Source organism: Rhineura floridana, chromosome 12, assembly GCF_030035675.1.
Source record: "Rhineura floridana isolate rRhiFlo1 chromosome 12, rRhiFlo1.hap2, whole genome shotgun sequence".
In the NCBI taxonomy this organism is placed as follows: Eukaryota; Metazoa; Chordata; class Lepidosauria; order Squamata; family Rhineuridae; genus Rhineura; species Rhineura floridana.
In genome coordinates, this window is record NC_084491.1 from 10,529,664 (window position 1) to 10,543,124 (window position 13,461).

The window sequence follows — 13,461 nt, forward strand, 5'->3', positions numbered from 1 at the left end:
AATCGCATAGCACTGGTTGCTAGGAATATACACATGCACGCATGAGGTCACAACTTGTGGTCTTATTTCAACATCGCAATGTCACCTACAATGTTATGTTTCATAATCACATTGGGCAACTTCTTGAAAAGGCAGCAGATTAATATGCAAATAAAGGCCATCACTGATCCTCACTTTTCATTGTGTCAGACAATTAGGTTTTGAACCAGCTAAAATTATTATTGTTTAAAACCCAGTGAAACTGACATCACTAACATGGCTTTCAGTAGGACTTGCTCTGCAGTGGAAGCGAAGATGGGAATGTATGGCCCTTTTTGGACATAATGCTAAACAATAGTTTACGCACAGTAGTGATTGTGGTGCCATTCAGATGTTGTTGAACTACAGCTCCCATCAGTTCCAGCCAGTGTGGCCAATGGTTAAGAAAGATGGGAGTTGGAGTCCAACAACTTCTGGAGGGCACCACATTGGCTACCCCTCACACTAGCCTTGTGCTCACATATTCCCCACTCCCCTCTCCTCTTTCAGCACAGCCATGAGAAGGAGATCAGAAGCCACTTGCTTCCTATTTAAAAACTAACTAGAGTTTCTTGTTATTTCTGAACTGGGATCAGAGGGAGGGGAAGAATTCTGTTTAGTTTAAGCTGTTTGTTAAAACATGACAGAATCAAATCTTTGTGTGTCATCTTGACTTGTTAATAAACCGTCCTTAGCATAGCTAAGCCTTTATGATGAATTCTTAGACAATTATAATAGAATCACTATAATCAAAACATATTTGAGCATGCTTTTTTCATGTCTTTTCAGATATATTCTGGCCTTAACATTACAGTAGTTCTTTCTTCTCTGGAGTTCTGGACAGATCATAATAAAGTGTCCACGTCAGGAGAACCTGATGTGTTGCTACGAAGGTTTTTACACTGGAAAAATTCATATCTTGTTCTACGACCTCATGATCTGGCATTTTTGTTTGTGTAAGGAAGAATATCATATCCTATTAATCACTCTAATATTGTCTTATGGATCAGAGCTTGGAAAAGTTACTTTTTTGAACTACAACTCCCATCAGCCCAATCCAGTGGCCATGCTGGCTTGGGCTGATGGGAGTTGTAGTTCAAAAAAAGTAACTTCTCCAAGCTCTGTCATGGATATTGATATATTGAATTCTTTAATATAAAAATACAGGCATGTACCCACAGGCCTCGTCTGTACTGTGCATTTAAAGCAGTATCATACCACTTTAAACAGTCATGGCTTCCCCCAGAGAATCCTGGGAAGTGTAGTTTATCAAGGGTGCTGGGAGTTGTTATAGAGGAGACCCCTGTTTCCCTCACAGAGCTGCAATTCCCAAAGTTTCCTGGAAAGAGGGACTGATTATTAAACCACTCTAAAAGCATCTGGGAGTGTGATGATATGTTGTCTCTTGTGGAGACTTTATACAGGAAAAACAGAAGGCTGGCCCACAAGTGTAGCCACTTATTTTCCCCATACAAAGTCCCTGTGAGGGCTGGCATATCATCATGTCCTGTCACTTCTTTCGGCTCTTGTTGCCTCATTTCCAATGTGTGTGGCTATCAGCTCAGATGGGGCTAGTACCTTTTTTTTTTTTAAGGGAATTCAGTGCCTTATTGAATTTGGTGAGACTTACCTTCAAGAATAGGATTGTGCTGTGAGTTCCTGAGCATTTTCAGTCTTTTTTGCAGATGGCTGAAAAACATAGCATCACTAGAGTACCACCAGCTGGCCAAGGACGGTGAACCAACCCTTTCATATCTAAGGCTGCAATCCAATACTTGTCTACTCAGAAGTAAGGTCCATTGGGTTCAATGGGACTTACTCCCAGGTAAATGTGTATTGGATTGCAGTCTAAAATAAAATAAAAAGTGCCTAAGATGCACCAGTGTGGAGTAAGTAGTAGGCTGCATGCATGCCATGTATTTAAAGCACATGGCTTCCGCCATCCCAAGAATCCTTGGGATGGCAATTTACTTTTCACAGAGCTGCAATTCCCAGCACCCTTAACAAACTATAGTTCCCAGGATTCTTGGGGGGAAGCCATGTGCTTTAAATGTATGGTGTAGACACATATGTAGATAGCATACTGGAGTTAAACTTGCATTCAGATTCCTGTTCATGAAGCTCACTGAATAATCTTGGCCCAGCCACTAATTCTGACCTTAATCAATGTCACAGAATTGTTATGGAGATAAAAGGGAGGGAAGGAGCCTTGCACACAGCCCTGAGCTACTTGGATGAAGGTGGGATAAAAAAAATCTACATATTAAATAATTATTATGCCACACTGAATGCTCTTAGTATAGGGCAGAATATGGAAATCAAATGCATCCTTCAGCAACTGCAGGAAGTTATGTTCACATTATAGATGGAATTAAGGAAAAGCTGATTTATTATTATATTATATACCACATTTTCCACAAATACACATGTGCTCAAAGTGGTTCCCACAAACAGTCCAAATGCTGTAACACAACAACACATAATAAAAAGTATAATCCCTACAACATTAAGAAGAAAATATATACATCAAAGTATAAATGAGCATAAAGCTCAACAACAGAGCCAAGGCAAAAATATTTAAAAACTAACCCCAAAGCTGATACAAAAATCTCTTCCATCCCCCCGACCCCCATAGCTCAACCCAAAGAGCCAGAAAGTCTTCTGAAAGAAGCTGCATTTGAAGGCTTCTAGGGCTGGAGGGTGGGGCAAGGCAGGTGGAAATAGCCCTCCCCTGATGACAAACAGTCTCCTTCCCCTTCTTAAATATGTAGATTTAAGCCTTGTGTGCAAATGAAAAACTGCACAGAAGTATATATCTTTCTGTGTGTCTATGCTGATGAGGGCTGATGAGATTTATAGTACAAAAACATTTGGAGGGCAACAAGCTGCAGTAGGGATGGCAGAGAAATTCAGATCAGTTCTCATAGCCATCCTTATAAATTTGCCCTTACCTGAATTTTACAGTGCAGTTCTCTAGCCAAATAGTTTTATTCATTATATTTGGGAAAATTGAATTTCTTTCATCCAAGTAATGAGCAGATCCCTCCTTCTCTTGCTCCATTATGCATCAATTGTATTACAAAAAACACCTGATTGAGTGGTATAGATGTAGAAAGCAACAGGAAAGCAAGCAGGGATATCTGAAAGCAGAGACACATAGCTTAGTGGCTCCTATCAGCAACAGTTTTCCCATATGCTGAAACAGTCTAGCAGGCATTCGTGCTAAATAGCAGGCAGTTTCACCAGATTGATCAACTGGGCTTGTAGGCAAATGATATAAGGACCTGCTCTGATAACAAGAGCAGGGAATAGCCAATGTGTAGATCATTTTCTCCACTAGTCCTGGTCATTTGAAGGTTTTGGCATGTGTCTTGTAGATAGTCCTGTTGGTTTCTACAAAGTGCATGACCTGTCCTCTACTTTTGTGCTTTAGTTACAGGGAGAAGCCTAATTATGTAGGAGCGGGATACATGGGGAAGCTATGCCTCCGGAACTTTGATGCAGGAGTTGCTCTGGTGCAGTATCTCTAAACTTTCTTGACTAAAATGTATATGTTTCCTGACTTGGATTTAGGTACTGCATGGGTGGATAACTTGTGAACCTCCAGATGTTGTTGGACTACAGCTCCCATAATCATTGACCATTGACCATGTTGGTTGGGCACTGTGTGAACTGGAGTCCAAGGACCCCCTGCTGAAACACAAGAGGCCTCATCTGTATTGGCATTCTGCTGGCTTTTGAAGACACCTTTGATCTCTCAACCTGAGCTTCCTGTTTCAATTGCTGCATTGTTTTAATGGAATCTTTTTATTGCAAATCTTAATTAAGGGTGTTCATAGTTTAAAGTTCATGTAACTGGTTTTTTATGCTTTGTTAAGCACTGAGAAGCCTATTTTGGCATTAAGAGGTATGTTAATTAATTAATTGGTAATTGCAACAACATCTGCATGGCTATAGGTACTCCTATAGGTACTCCTGCTGCAGTGCAAACCATACTTTTCCAGCAGAGTTCTGAGAGGAGCTACACTGAGTCGCTTAGGATACAATCCTCTACAGGAGTTTGCTGGCCGAGAGGCTTGAGGATTTGGCAGAAGCCCTGCTGTGTTGGCAGAATGCCAGATACCCTGCCATCATTACAGATATTCTAGCAGAACTCCCCTGGTACACCAGCAGAACCATAGGCTGGCAGAATAGGTGGGATGTGGGCGGAACAGGGGAGAAGCACACCTTATTCTGTGGTCGTGCAATCCATAGATGCAACTCTCTTGACAGTGCAGCCTCTAATGCAGCCTTTCCCAACCAGTGTGCCTCCACATGTTGTTGGACCACAACTCCCATCTTTCCTGACCATTGGCAATGCTGGCTGAGGCTGATGAGAGTTGTGGTCCAACAACATCTGGAGGCACACTGGTTGAAAAAGGCTGCTCTAGTGCCTCCAGTGACAGAGATGAACCAAGGAGTACGCCCAGACTGTGTACCTCCTTTAGAAGGAGTGCAATTCCATCCAGAACAGGCAATTGACCTATCTTCCAGACATGGGAACCATCCATCCACAAGGTCTCTGTCTTTCTAGGATTCAAGCTCAGTTTATTGACCCTCATCCACTCCACTTCTGCATCCAGGCATTAGTCCAGGATTTATACAGGCTCTCCTGACTCAGATGTAATGGAGAAATATAGTTGGGTATCATCAGCGTACTGATGACACCTTGCTCCAGAACTCCTAATAACCACCCCTGGAGGCTTCTTACCGATGTTGAATAGCATTGGGGACAAAATAGTGCCCTGTGGCATGCCATAGTGTAAACACCAGAGGGCAGAACAGCACTCTCTTAAAGCTACTCTCAGCCTTGGTTACCCTGATGGATGGTAACCCTGCAGATAGGAATGGACCTACTGGAACACAATGTCACCAGTACCCATTGTGCAGAGTCAATCCCGAAGGATACCATGGTCAATGATATCGAAAACTGCTGTGAGATCGAGCAGAAGGAACAGGGTTGCACTCCCCCTGTCCTTCTCTCTGTAAAGGTCATCCATCAGGGTAACCAAGGCTGATTCAGTTCCACACCCAAACCTGAACCCAGACTGGCATGTTTGATACAGGTTATTGGACTTCCTTTCCTCCACATGAGTACAAACTGGCTTCAGCTGACCTCAGAACGGGACTCTGGGTTGTGGGTGGGCAGTGTGCTCGGTGGGCTCAGAGAGACAGTTGCTCCACTCTTCACTCAGTTGCCCTGGACCCTGGGAGTGGGCAGGACTCTCATGTGCACAAGTGGGATGGGTGCTGCCTCAGGTGTATGGGGTAGAGGTAAAAAGAGAGATGAAGAGAGAGAGAAGAGAGGGAGGGGTGTCAAGGCCTCCTAGGATGCTGTCCAGTTAGGCTGGCCTCTCAGGCAAACTGGTGGGAGTAAGGTGATTAGGGCTTGTTCCATAGGTTAGTGTGGTTGTCTCTGCTAGGGATGGAAAGATCTGTCAGTTTTGGTTCTCTGATTCTCATTTTTCCAATCTGAAATTCAGTTCTCCACATCTCTGCAGCAGTCTGCAATTTTTTTTAATAAAACAAAATCCTCATGAAAATTCTCCAGCATTTTAGTGCAAATAAACACATTTTTGTAGGCAGTTTTGACTAATGTACACATTTTGCAAGCAATTTCTCATCATATAATCCTTTTTTGTATGTTATTTTCACTAATATATTCATTTTTATGTACACTTCCCCCTAAAATACACATTTTTGCAAACATTGGTTGGTTGGAGAACTGCAAAATTCGAGTAAGTGTGGATTTTGAAGGATGGCTGTGCTTCAGTTCTCATATTGTTTTGGAAAGTGCAAATTTGATCTATTTGGCTTGAAATGCGAACTGAGTTGATTTGTTGCCCCTCCCTAGTCTCTGCACACAAGGAATCCAACTGCTGGCAGTTGTCAGCCTTGCATGGCTGGATGCCTTAGATGTATATTCATTCCCCACCCCACATAGAAAGTGCTGTGCAGATACACCCTTAGGATATCAACATTAATACATGTTGAGCTTTCCTGTGCCTAGTAGATCAAGGCAGAATATGATATTCAGTTCTACAAAACAAACATAAGTACCAAGAATCTCTGAAATAATGGCCCTAAGTGACTTGTTTACATTTAGCTGTCCTTTATTGGTGTGTGTTTGTTTCCATAATGGGGTGAAATAATTTGGCTCCTGGTTTCAGTTTTTCCCTTTTCTTCTAGTACCAAAAGTCAGTAACAATAGAGATATTTTCTGTCATTCTTGCACAATTGCTGGGCCTTAATCTGGGGATGGAATATGATAATGGCAAAGAGTGTAAGTGTCCAGGAGGCTCCATCTGTATAATGAACACTGAAGCAGTGTAAGTATTTATTTATTTGTTGTTGTTGTTGACATTTTTTATTCTATGTTTAGGTATTTTTGGTATAATTTTTAAGTTTAATATATGTTTTTAAATTGTATATTGGATGTTATATGTTGTGAACTGCCCAGAGAGCTTCGGCTATGGGGCAGTATAGAAATATAATAAATAAATAAATAAATATTGTAGTTCATATTGATAAGCCTTATGGGATAAAAGTCGCTTCATACATAATCCTATAGTGCTAAGATTGGACATAAGCCTCTCTCTGCTTTCTCTTTGACAGTAAAAGGCAGCAGCAGAGTTTATTTCTGATCTTAGCACTGTACAAGATTGCAGGCAAGAGCAATGGTGCCTGCTCTTCAGCATCTTACAGCAGACAGAGGCTTATCCCTGACTCCAATGCTCTAGTGCTTAGCACTAAGACTGAAGATAGGAAATCCCTTCTTTCTGACCTTACTATTTAGTGCTTAGATTAGAGATAACGGAGCTCTGTGCTCTGACTTCATGTGGCAGATGGTCGTTGTTTCCCAACATGGCTTTGCAAGCCAAATTCAGGCCTAATTATGCCTATGGGCCTGAGGATCCCCACCACTGCCATATGGGGTAAAGTTTCACTGTACCTGTGGATAAATAGGCTTTGTGCACCAGCAAACTTTAGAGAGCTCCAAATCTTCCACTGCCGTTGATAGATTTGGTGTGTGCTGTTATCATTTCTGTACTGAATGCATTTGGAAATAATGCAGTGAGCGTAAAGGCTAAAACTGGTTTAAGGCTGGAGACTGTGACGCCCTTCCCTGGCTCTCCCTGTCAGGTTCCTACCTGCTCATGGCTACTGCCTTTCACTAGGCACCACCAGGGACTCCACCAGTCCGGACTGTCCTTTTTTATGGTTTCTCTCTCCGCTCTAGCACAGATCTCAATAGATCCCCCTGCTAGGCAGCACCATCAGTCACATTCTACAACCAATGTTCCCAGAGACCTTGCCTGAGTCTCTCTATCCGGTTACATTCATGACTGCATGCCTATGCTGTTCCCAACCCCCTTGTATCAATGCAGATATCTCATAACTCGGGGTTGCTGTGGATACTTATAATGTTATCTTCTCCTCTTCACCGCTGCCACCATTTGTTACTGTTTCCCTTCAGCCTTGGCTATTACCTTACCCTCCCTTCTGGTCTGTGAAACCCCAGCCAAGGATCAGGCCTTCGGTAAACCAAAATAGTATTTATTAAATAACATTAATAACAAGATAACTTTGATAATGATCTACAAGCTTATGGTTTCATCTATTACTGTGATATTTGACTTATTACTAATCCGAACTCCACCTCCCTCTTTCTCCACACTCTCCTGACATGCCCCAACTCACACCCACCTCCAAACTCCACCAAAACAACCCACTCACGTCCACCCAGATTCAACTGTCATCCTTCCATTTATACTCTCAGCCATCCAAACATTCAGCCAATCATCCAGCATTCTACTGCTCATTTACTCTTCTTTCATTCCACTTACCATGTATCTTCTATACAAACAGCACTTACCATATCTACATTAATACAGGAACATCACAGAGACCCTTGCTACAATAGGAAGGTTGTGAGGCTGCACAGGCTAGTTTGCCTCCCCCCCTCTCACTGCACACCTTTTCATGCATTTTAATAATCCACCCCAAACCCCTGGAACAGGGCAGGATACAAATTGTGCACGTCGCCTTGAGGCATATATGCGGAAGGCGAATAAGCAACAATAACAACAAATTAAAAATAAATTAAAATTGTGTTCGGTGTGTATGTGTTTTTGTCATATAATAATGGCATATTCATTTGATTATATTCAGATTTTCAAATGGGATTAAAACTTTTAGCAGCTGCAGCATTGAAGACTTCCAGAATTTCATTAAGTTCAAGGGGGCCCATTGCCTTTCAAATCGGCCTAATTTAAAATTGTTCTACAAGAAGAGGACTGCAAGAGACAAAGCAATTTGTGGGAATGGTGTTGTGGAACCAGGAGAGAAGTGCGATTGCGGCTCTGCAGAAGTCAGTACCTCAGAAATGTTTGCCAGGGGATTTTTTTAAATTTGAATCTGTACATTACCCTTTTCCAGAAGTTTGGGGTGGATTGTTAAAAATAAAGCATAAAGCCAGACATTTGGATTAATTCCCCACCCACCTCTGCTTGCCCTCCACGTCTGTTTTGGGAAGCTTCCAGGGCTCCATGCAGGTAGCTGGACTCCTGAAAGCTGTTCTTTAGGGACACAGGAAGATGCCTTATACCGAGTCAGACCACTGGCCCATCTAGCGCAGTGTTGTCCTTATAGAATACAGTGTGTTCCCCTTACTTCAAGGAGAACAGTGGCTTTTCAACATGGGGCTCCCCTTCAAACCAAACAAACTCTTGGCTTCCTGCCCAGTCTCCTTGTTAACTAGAAACAAAACCTCCCATTATTTTTTCAGTGATCACTCCTGCACTTTTCTCCAGTTACAGGCTCTAATATATTAGCATCTCCTTTGTCTTGCTGGCTTCTGCTAGAGATGGGGTTTGCTGTCTGATTCTGTTCTGTTTCTCAATTCGTCAAATAGGCTGCCAGTTCCTATTCACAAATTGTGTTCCTCCAGTAATCGCGATTTCTGCTTCTCCCTTTTTTTTCTTGTTATTTTTTCTGAAAAATTACATAATTTTCTCTGTTATTCCTTATGCTGCTGTATATTTATATAATGAATACAGCAGCAGCAGATTATAAAAATTATTAAGTAAATAATTATGTAAATAATTACATAATTCTTGCAGCGGCTTTTTGTCTAAAAATTGTTTGTCTAAAAAATTACGGTGTCACTAACAGCCGCAAAAGCACGCAAAAAGTGGGAGCCTGTTTGACGATGAGACGAACTTGCGGATTATCCCAGAATTCCTTTCCAAATCCGATTTTGCGAATATTCTACACCATCCCTAGCTTCTACCAACGCCCCACCTCCCAAGTTCCTTGCTTTTGTGGCTGTCTTATCTCTGCTGTTTCTCTCTCCCTTTGACTACTGGGTTGCTCATCCGCAACAAGTGCCTCTCAGAGACAGATACTGTTCACGCCCCCCCGAGGAGCCTCAAGCCCTCAGCCTCTCTCCCCTTTTACACTGGCGATCTGCATCAAAAGCGTCTGCTTAGATTAGCCCTTGGCACCTTCTGGCACACCCATTTCAGCTACAGTTCCATCTCCCTCACATGTCCATGCTGGCAGTGGCTCCCTAGATTTCAAGCAAGGTCCACTCCCAGCCCTACCTGGAGATTTCATTGGGGACTGAACCTAGGACCTTCTGCATGCAAAGCAGATGCTCTGCCACTGAGCTACAGCCCTTCTGTTTGCCTGCTCCTAATGTGAAACCTACTAGTTGCATTCTCTTTGAGTTCGGCTTTTGAAATGAAGCATGCATTTAGAAAATTTCCTTTTTAGAAATAACAACATTGTCATCAAATGAAAAACCACTCAGCAGTTACATGAAAAGTCAACTAAAGCCAAAAAGGAGATCATATATATGAAGAGCAGTTTACCAGTCAAGATGTAAAACCAAAAACAACAGTACAAAAAGCTCATTAGCTTAGAACCAGTTTATCTTAGTTTACCTTAATTTAGGGGCTCCCATGTAGGCCTGTTCAGGAATTAAGACCAATGTCACAGGTGCCTTGTGCTTGGGACCATCTCAGAACGTTCCCTGACTGAGCTTAAGAAAAGCCCTTGTTTCGGGTGTTGATGCAACACAGGGATTCTTTCTCAATTTAAATCTATCAGGCCTTCTCTATTTGTATCTCTTTTGCCAGAAAATTGAAGGTGCCTTTATTATTATCATCCTTGTTTTGTTTTTAATAGGCAATACCTAATTTTATTGCTGCAGGTTTTAATGCAGGAATGCGAAAACAGTGGACCTCCAGATGTTGATGGAATACAACTCTCATCCCCCCTGACTGGCTGAGGCTGATGGGAATTGTAGTCCAAAACGTCTGGAGGGGGCACTAGGTTGTTGAAGGCTGGAATAGATGTTCATAGGGAAAGCACATCCAGTGAGAACCACAGCTGGGGTGAGAGGTGCCTCACTTTTTAGCTGTAGCTCAGATATCAACTACCTTTTGGGGGCCCTGGGCACATTTGCAAACTGGAGTAACTGTTGTGGGTACCACTTGCATGCTGCATTCTCACTTTTAATAGCTGTAACCCCTTGTAATTACCCCCACATGGCAGTTAGGCTTCAAAAACTCTTTCATAGGATGAATATGGCTTTCAGGAGAGGGACGGGGGGGGGCACAGAGGGAGGCCCTGCAAGCACCAGGAAAGGCCTCTGAGGGTGCATGTGCCTCTGTGGGCTCCATATTGGCGACTCATGTTGTAGCTAGATTGACTGTTGCAATGTGAAACTGACAAGGGGCTCTTCCAGATGACTTCTCCACTGTATTATATCCTTTGTTTTCGTCACTAGCCTAGCTTCTGGCCTTTACTCCTCCTCAGAACCTTTGGAAGCTGTACACTCCCACTTCTGCATTAAGGGGTAGGGGATGATAACTCAGTGAGAGAGTGCTTGTCACCACATGTGGAAGGATTCAGAATTAATTCTGGGCATCTCCATACAAAAGAATTCAAGAGAGCAGAGGTGGGAAGACCTCATGCAAAAGATCCTTCAAAGGATCCACAAAAGAGGGGGCAAAACATTAGCACGTGCCCCATCTTCCCACACCAGACTAAAAAGTGGGCACAAAAAGGTCCTCCCCAAGCAGCTTCTCTTCCCATAGGTACCAAGAGGTACATGGAAATCTGTATTTTCCCCCTATGGGTAGAAAAACATCTAGAGGGGTAATATTACACATACAAACAGCAGGAAAGGAATGGGTTAAGCAACCTTTCCCCCCTCCCCCCACTGCTTTTTCCAATCTTGATTGTGGCTGTTTGGTTTCAGGGTTGTTGTGGTTGTTGTTATGTTCCTTCAAGTCAATTATGACTTATGGCGACCCTATGAATCAGTGACCTCCAAGAGCATCTGTCGTGAACCATGGTTTCAGGGTGGGGGGCAGAATCTCACAACTAATACAGTCAGGTGTAATTGGAGTAAAATTTCAAGACAAAGTCTCCTTTCTTTTAAAATTCCTTTGTCTAAAAAAGTATGATTCAACAGAAAAGATTTTAGCAGATTCCATGTTTGTCCATGAACAGGCCCTATTGGCCTTAAGCCTGATAATTTCAGCTTTACCTTTAATTTTTTTAATCATCCAAGCTCTTTACTGATACAAAACAAATAGCTATGTGAATTTGTTTTTAGGAATGTAAGAACAGTAAATGTTGTACTAGGTCATGTACACTTCACCGAGGAGCAGTATGCAGCAATGAATTGTGCTGTGAAAACTGTCAGGTAAGATGTTAAAAGTATTCTCTTCAGTATTGCCTTGGCCACACAATTGTTTCAGTTGGTTTTGAATTGGCATTAGCATACCCTCTGAACTTTATCTCACTTAAAACCTTTGCATCCTGAAGCAAGATGCCAACTCACTTTGCACTATACCAAAACCAAGGGAGAATTTCCTTTGAAGATGGAATGTCACTTTTGAGGATTCTTGGTCTCAAAAGCTATTTCCATAAGGCTTAAGTGCTGACATTGTCCAAGGAAAGGGAAAAAAATTAGGGATCCCACTAGCATTGTAAGCACTGACACAACTCAGTGTGAAGGCTTACCAGAGTTCTACAGACCCTGTAAGCAAGAAGAGAAATCCAGACCACAAAAGTGAAAGGTACAACTCAGTTTTTTGATTGCAGACTAGCAATGCACATGTCCACCAGGCTACAATATAACAATTCAAAACAAATGCTCACAAGATTTCAATCACAACAGATGTAAACACATTTTTGTGGGCAGTTTTGACAAAGGTATACATTTTTGCAAGCCATTTCTCATATCATGCCTTTTTTGTATGTTATTTTGACTCATGTATTCATTTTTATGCACACTTTCCCCTAATATATGCATTTTTGTAAATGTTGTTCAGTTGGCGACCTGCATCCCAAATAAATGCAAATTTCAAAGGATGGCAGTGTTTCAGTTCTCATATTGCTTCGGAAATTCCGAATTTGATAAATTCTGCTTGAAATGCAAACTGAATTGAAATTCTCACCCATCCTTAGTGATAACTCACTGCAACCAAAATAACACCTTCAGTGAAAGAGGACAGCTAGTCCTCCAGTCTTTATGCGGAAATGAGTCTTCGACCTTTTCCAGTTTGTCCAAGGCAAGGCTTCACTAATGGAACAAGCAGACCACCCCACAGTCTGTTTTCCAGGGAGTTCCACTTCAAAGTCTTGTCTTCAGCTGACACAGCTGGAGCTAATTGTGTCACATGTTCTCCCTTGCTTACCTTCCTCTTTTTCTCCTCTTTTTATGCCCCCCTTTCCTTATGCAAGAAGTTTGTGCTCGCAAAAATTGGCTGATACTCTTCCATTGTTGCTCTTGCAACTATACCGACATAGGAGGATCTGCATAAAATGTTTTTGTAATCACCTGGGAGAAAGAGGAGGTCTCCCTAAGATAGGGAACAAACCCATGGTCTTTTAATCTGTTTTTCTAATACCCTAACCATACAGAGTGACTATCCCCCACTGGGGATATCAGTTCCTTCCAAATTCTGCCAATTCTGTCTCTGTATGACTTCTTTTGATTTACTTCAGATTCTGACTAACCAACATCTGATACAGACACAATAGGCATATTCCAGCCATCTCTGTACTTTTGTTAATTGCAAGCTTTGATACTCAGTTATGATGTCTTGTGATTGGTTGTTGTTGTGTTGTACTATTGTGTATGTGATATTGTGTAGTTAGCCACTCTGTGCTCCAGTTGAGGAGAAGGATGGAATATAAGTATGAGGAAATAAATACAGAAATATACATATTAAAGCAATAACACACACACCCAGCAATCTAAACTGAGGACTCAGGAAGGCCATGTTTGCATGCCAGATGCAATTTTTTCTGTACAAGGACATTGTGTGGAAAAAAAATGGCTTCCTCGATAGGATACATGGGGGCAGCCATCCTTTTTCTGTT

At 42.1% G+C, this 13,461-nt stretch overlaps 1 protein-coding gene across 1 annotated transcript in view; it reads left to right on the forward strand.

The window, feature by feature from the left end:
* Window positions 1–13,461, forward strand: part of LOC133368301 (disintegrin and metalloproteinase domain-containing protein 32-like) — a 61,855-nt gene that overhangs the window by 26,459 nt on the left and 21,935 nt on the right. Inside the window, exons 9-13 of the mRNA XM_061592361.1 lie at window positions 808–974; window positions 3,452–3,533; window positions 6,247–6,386; window positions 8,230–8,428; window positions 11,687–11,776. Of these exons, the coding sequence (XP_061448345.1) occupies window positions 808–974; window positions 3,452–3,533; window positions 6,247–6,386; window positions 8,230–8,428; window positions 11,687–11,776 (678 nt within the window). The remainder of the gene's footprint in view (window positions 1–807; window positions 975–3,451; window positions 3,534–6,246; window positions 6,387–8,229; window positions 8,429–11,686; window positions 11,777–13,461) is intronic.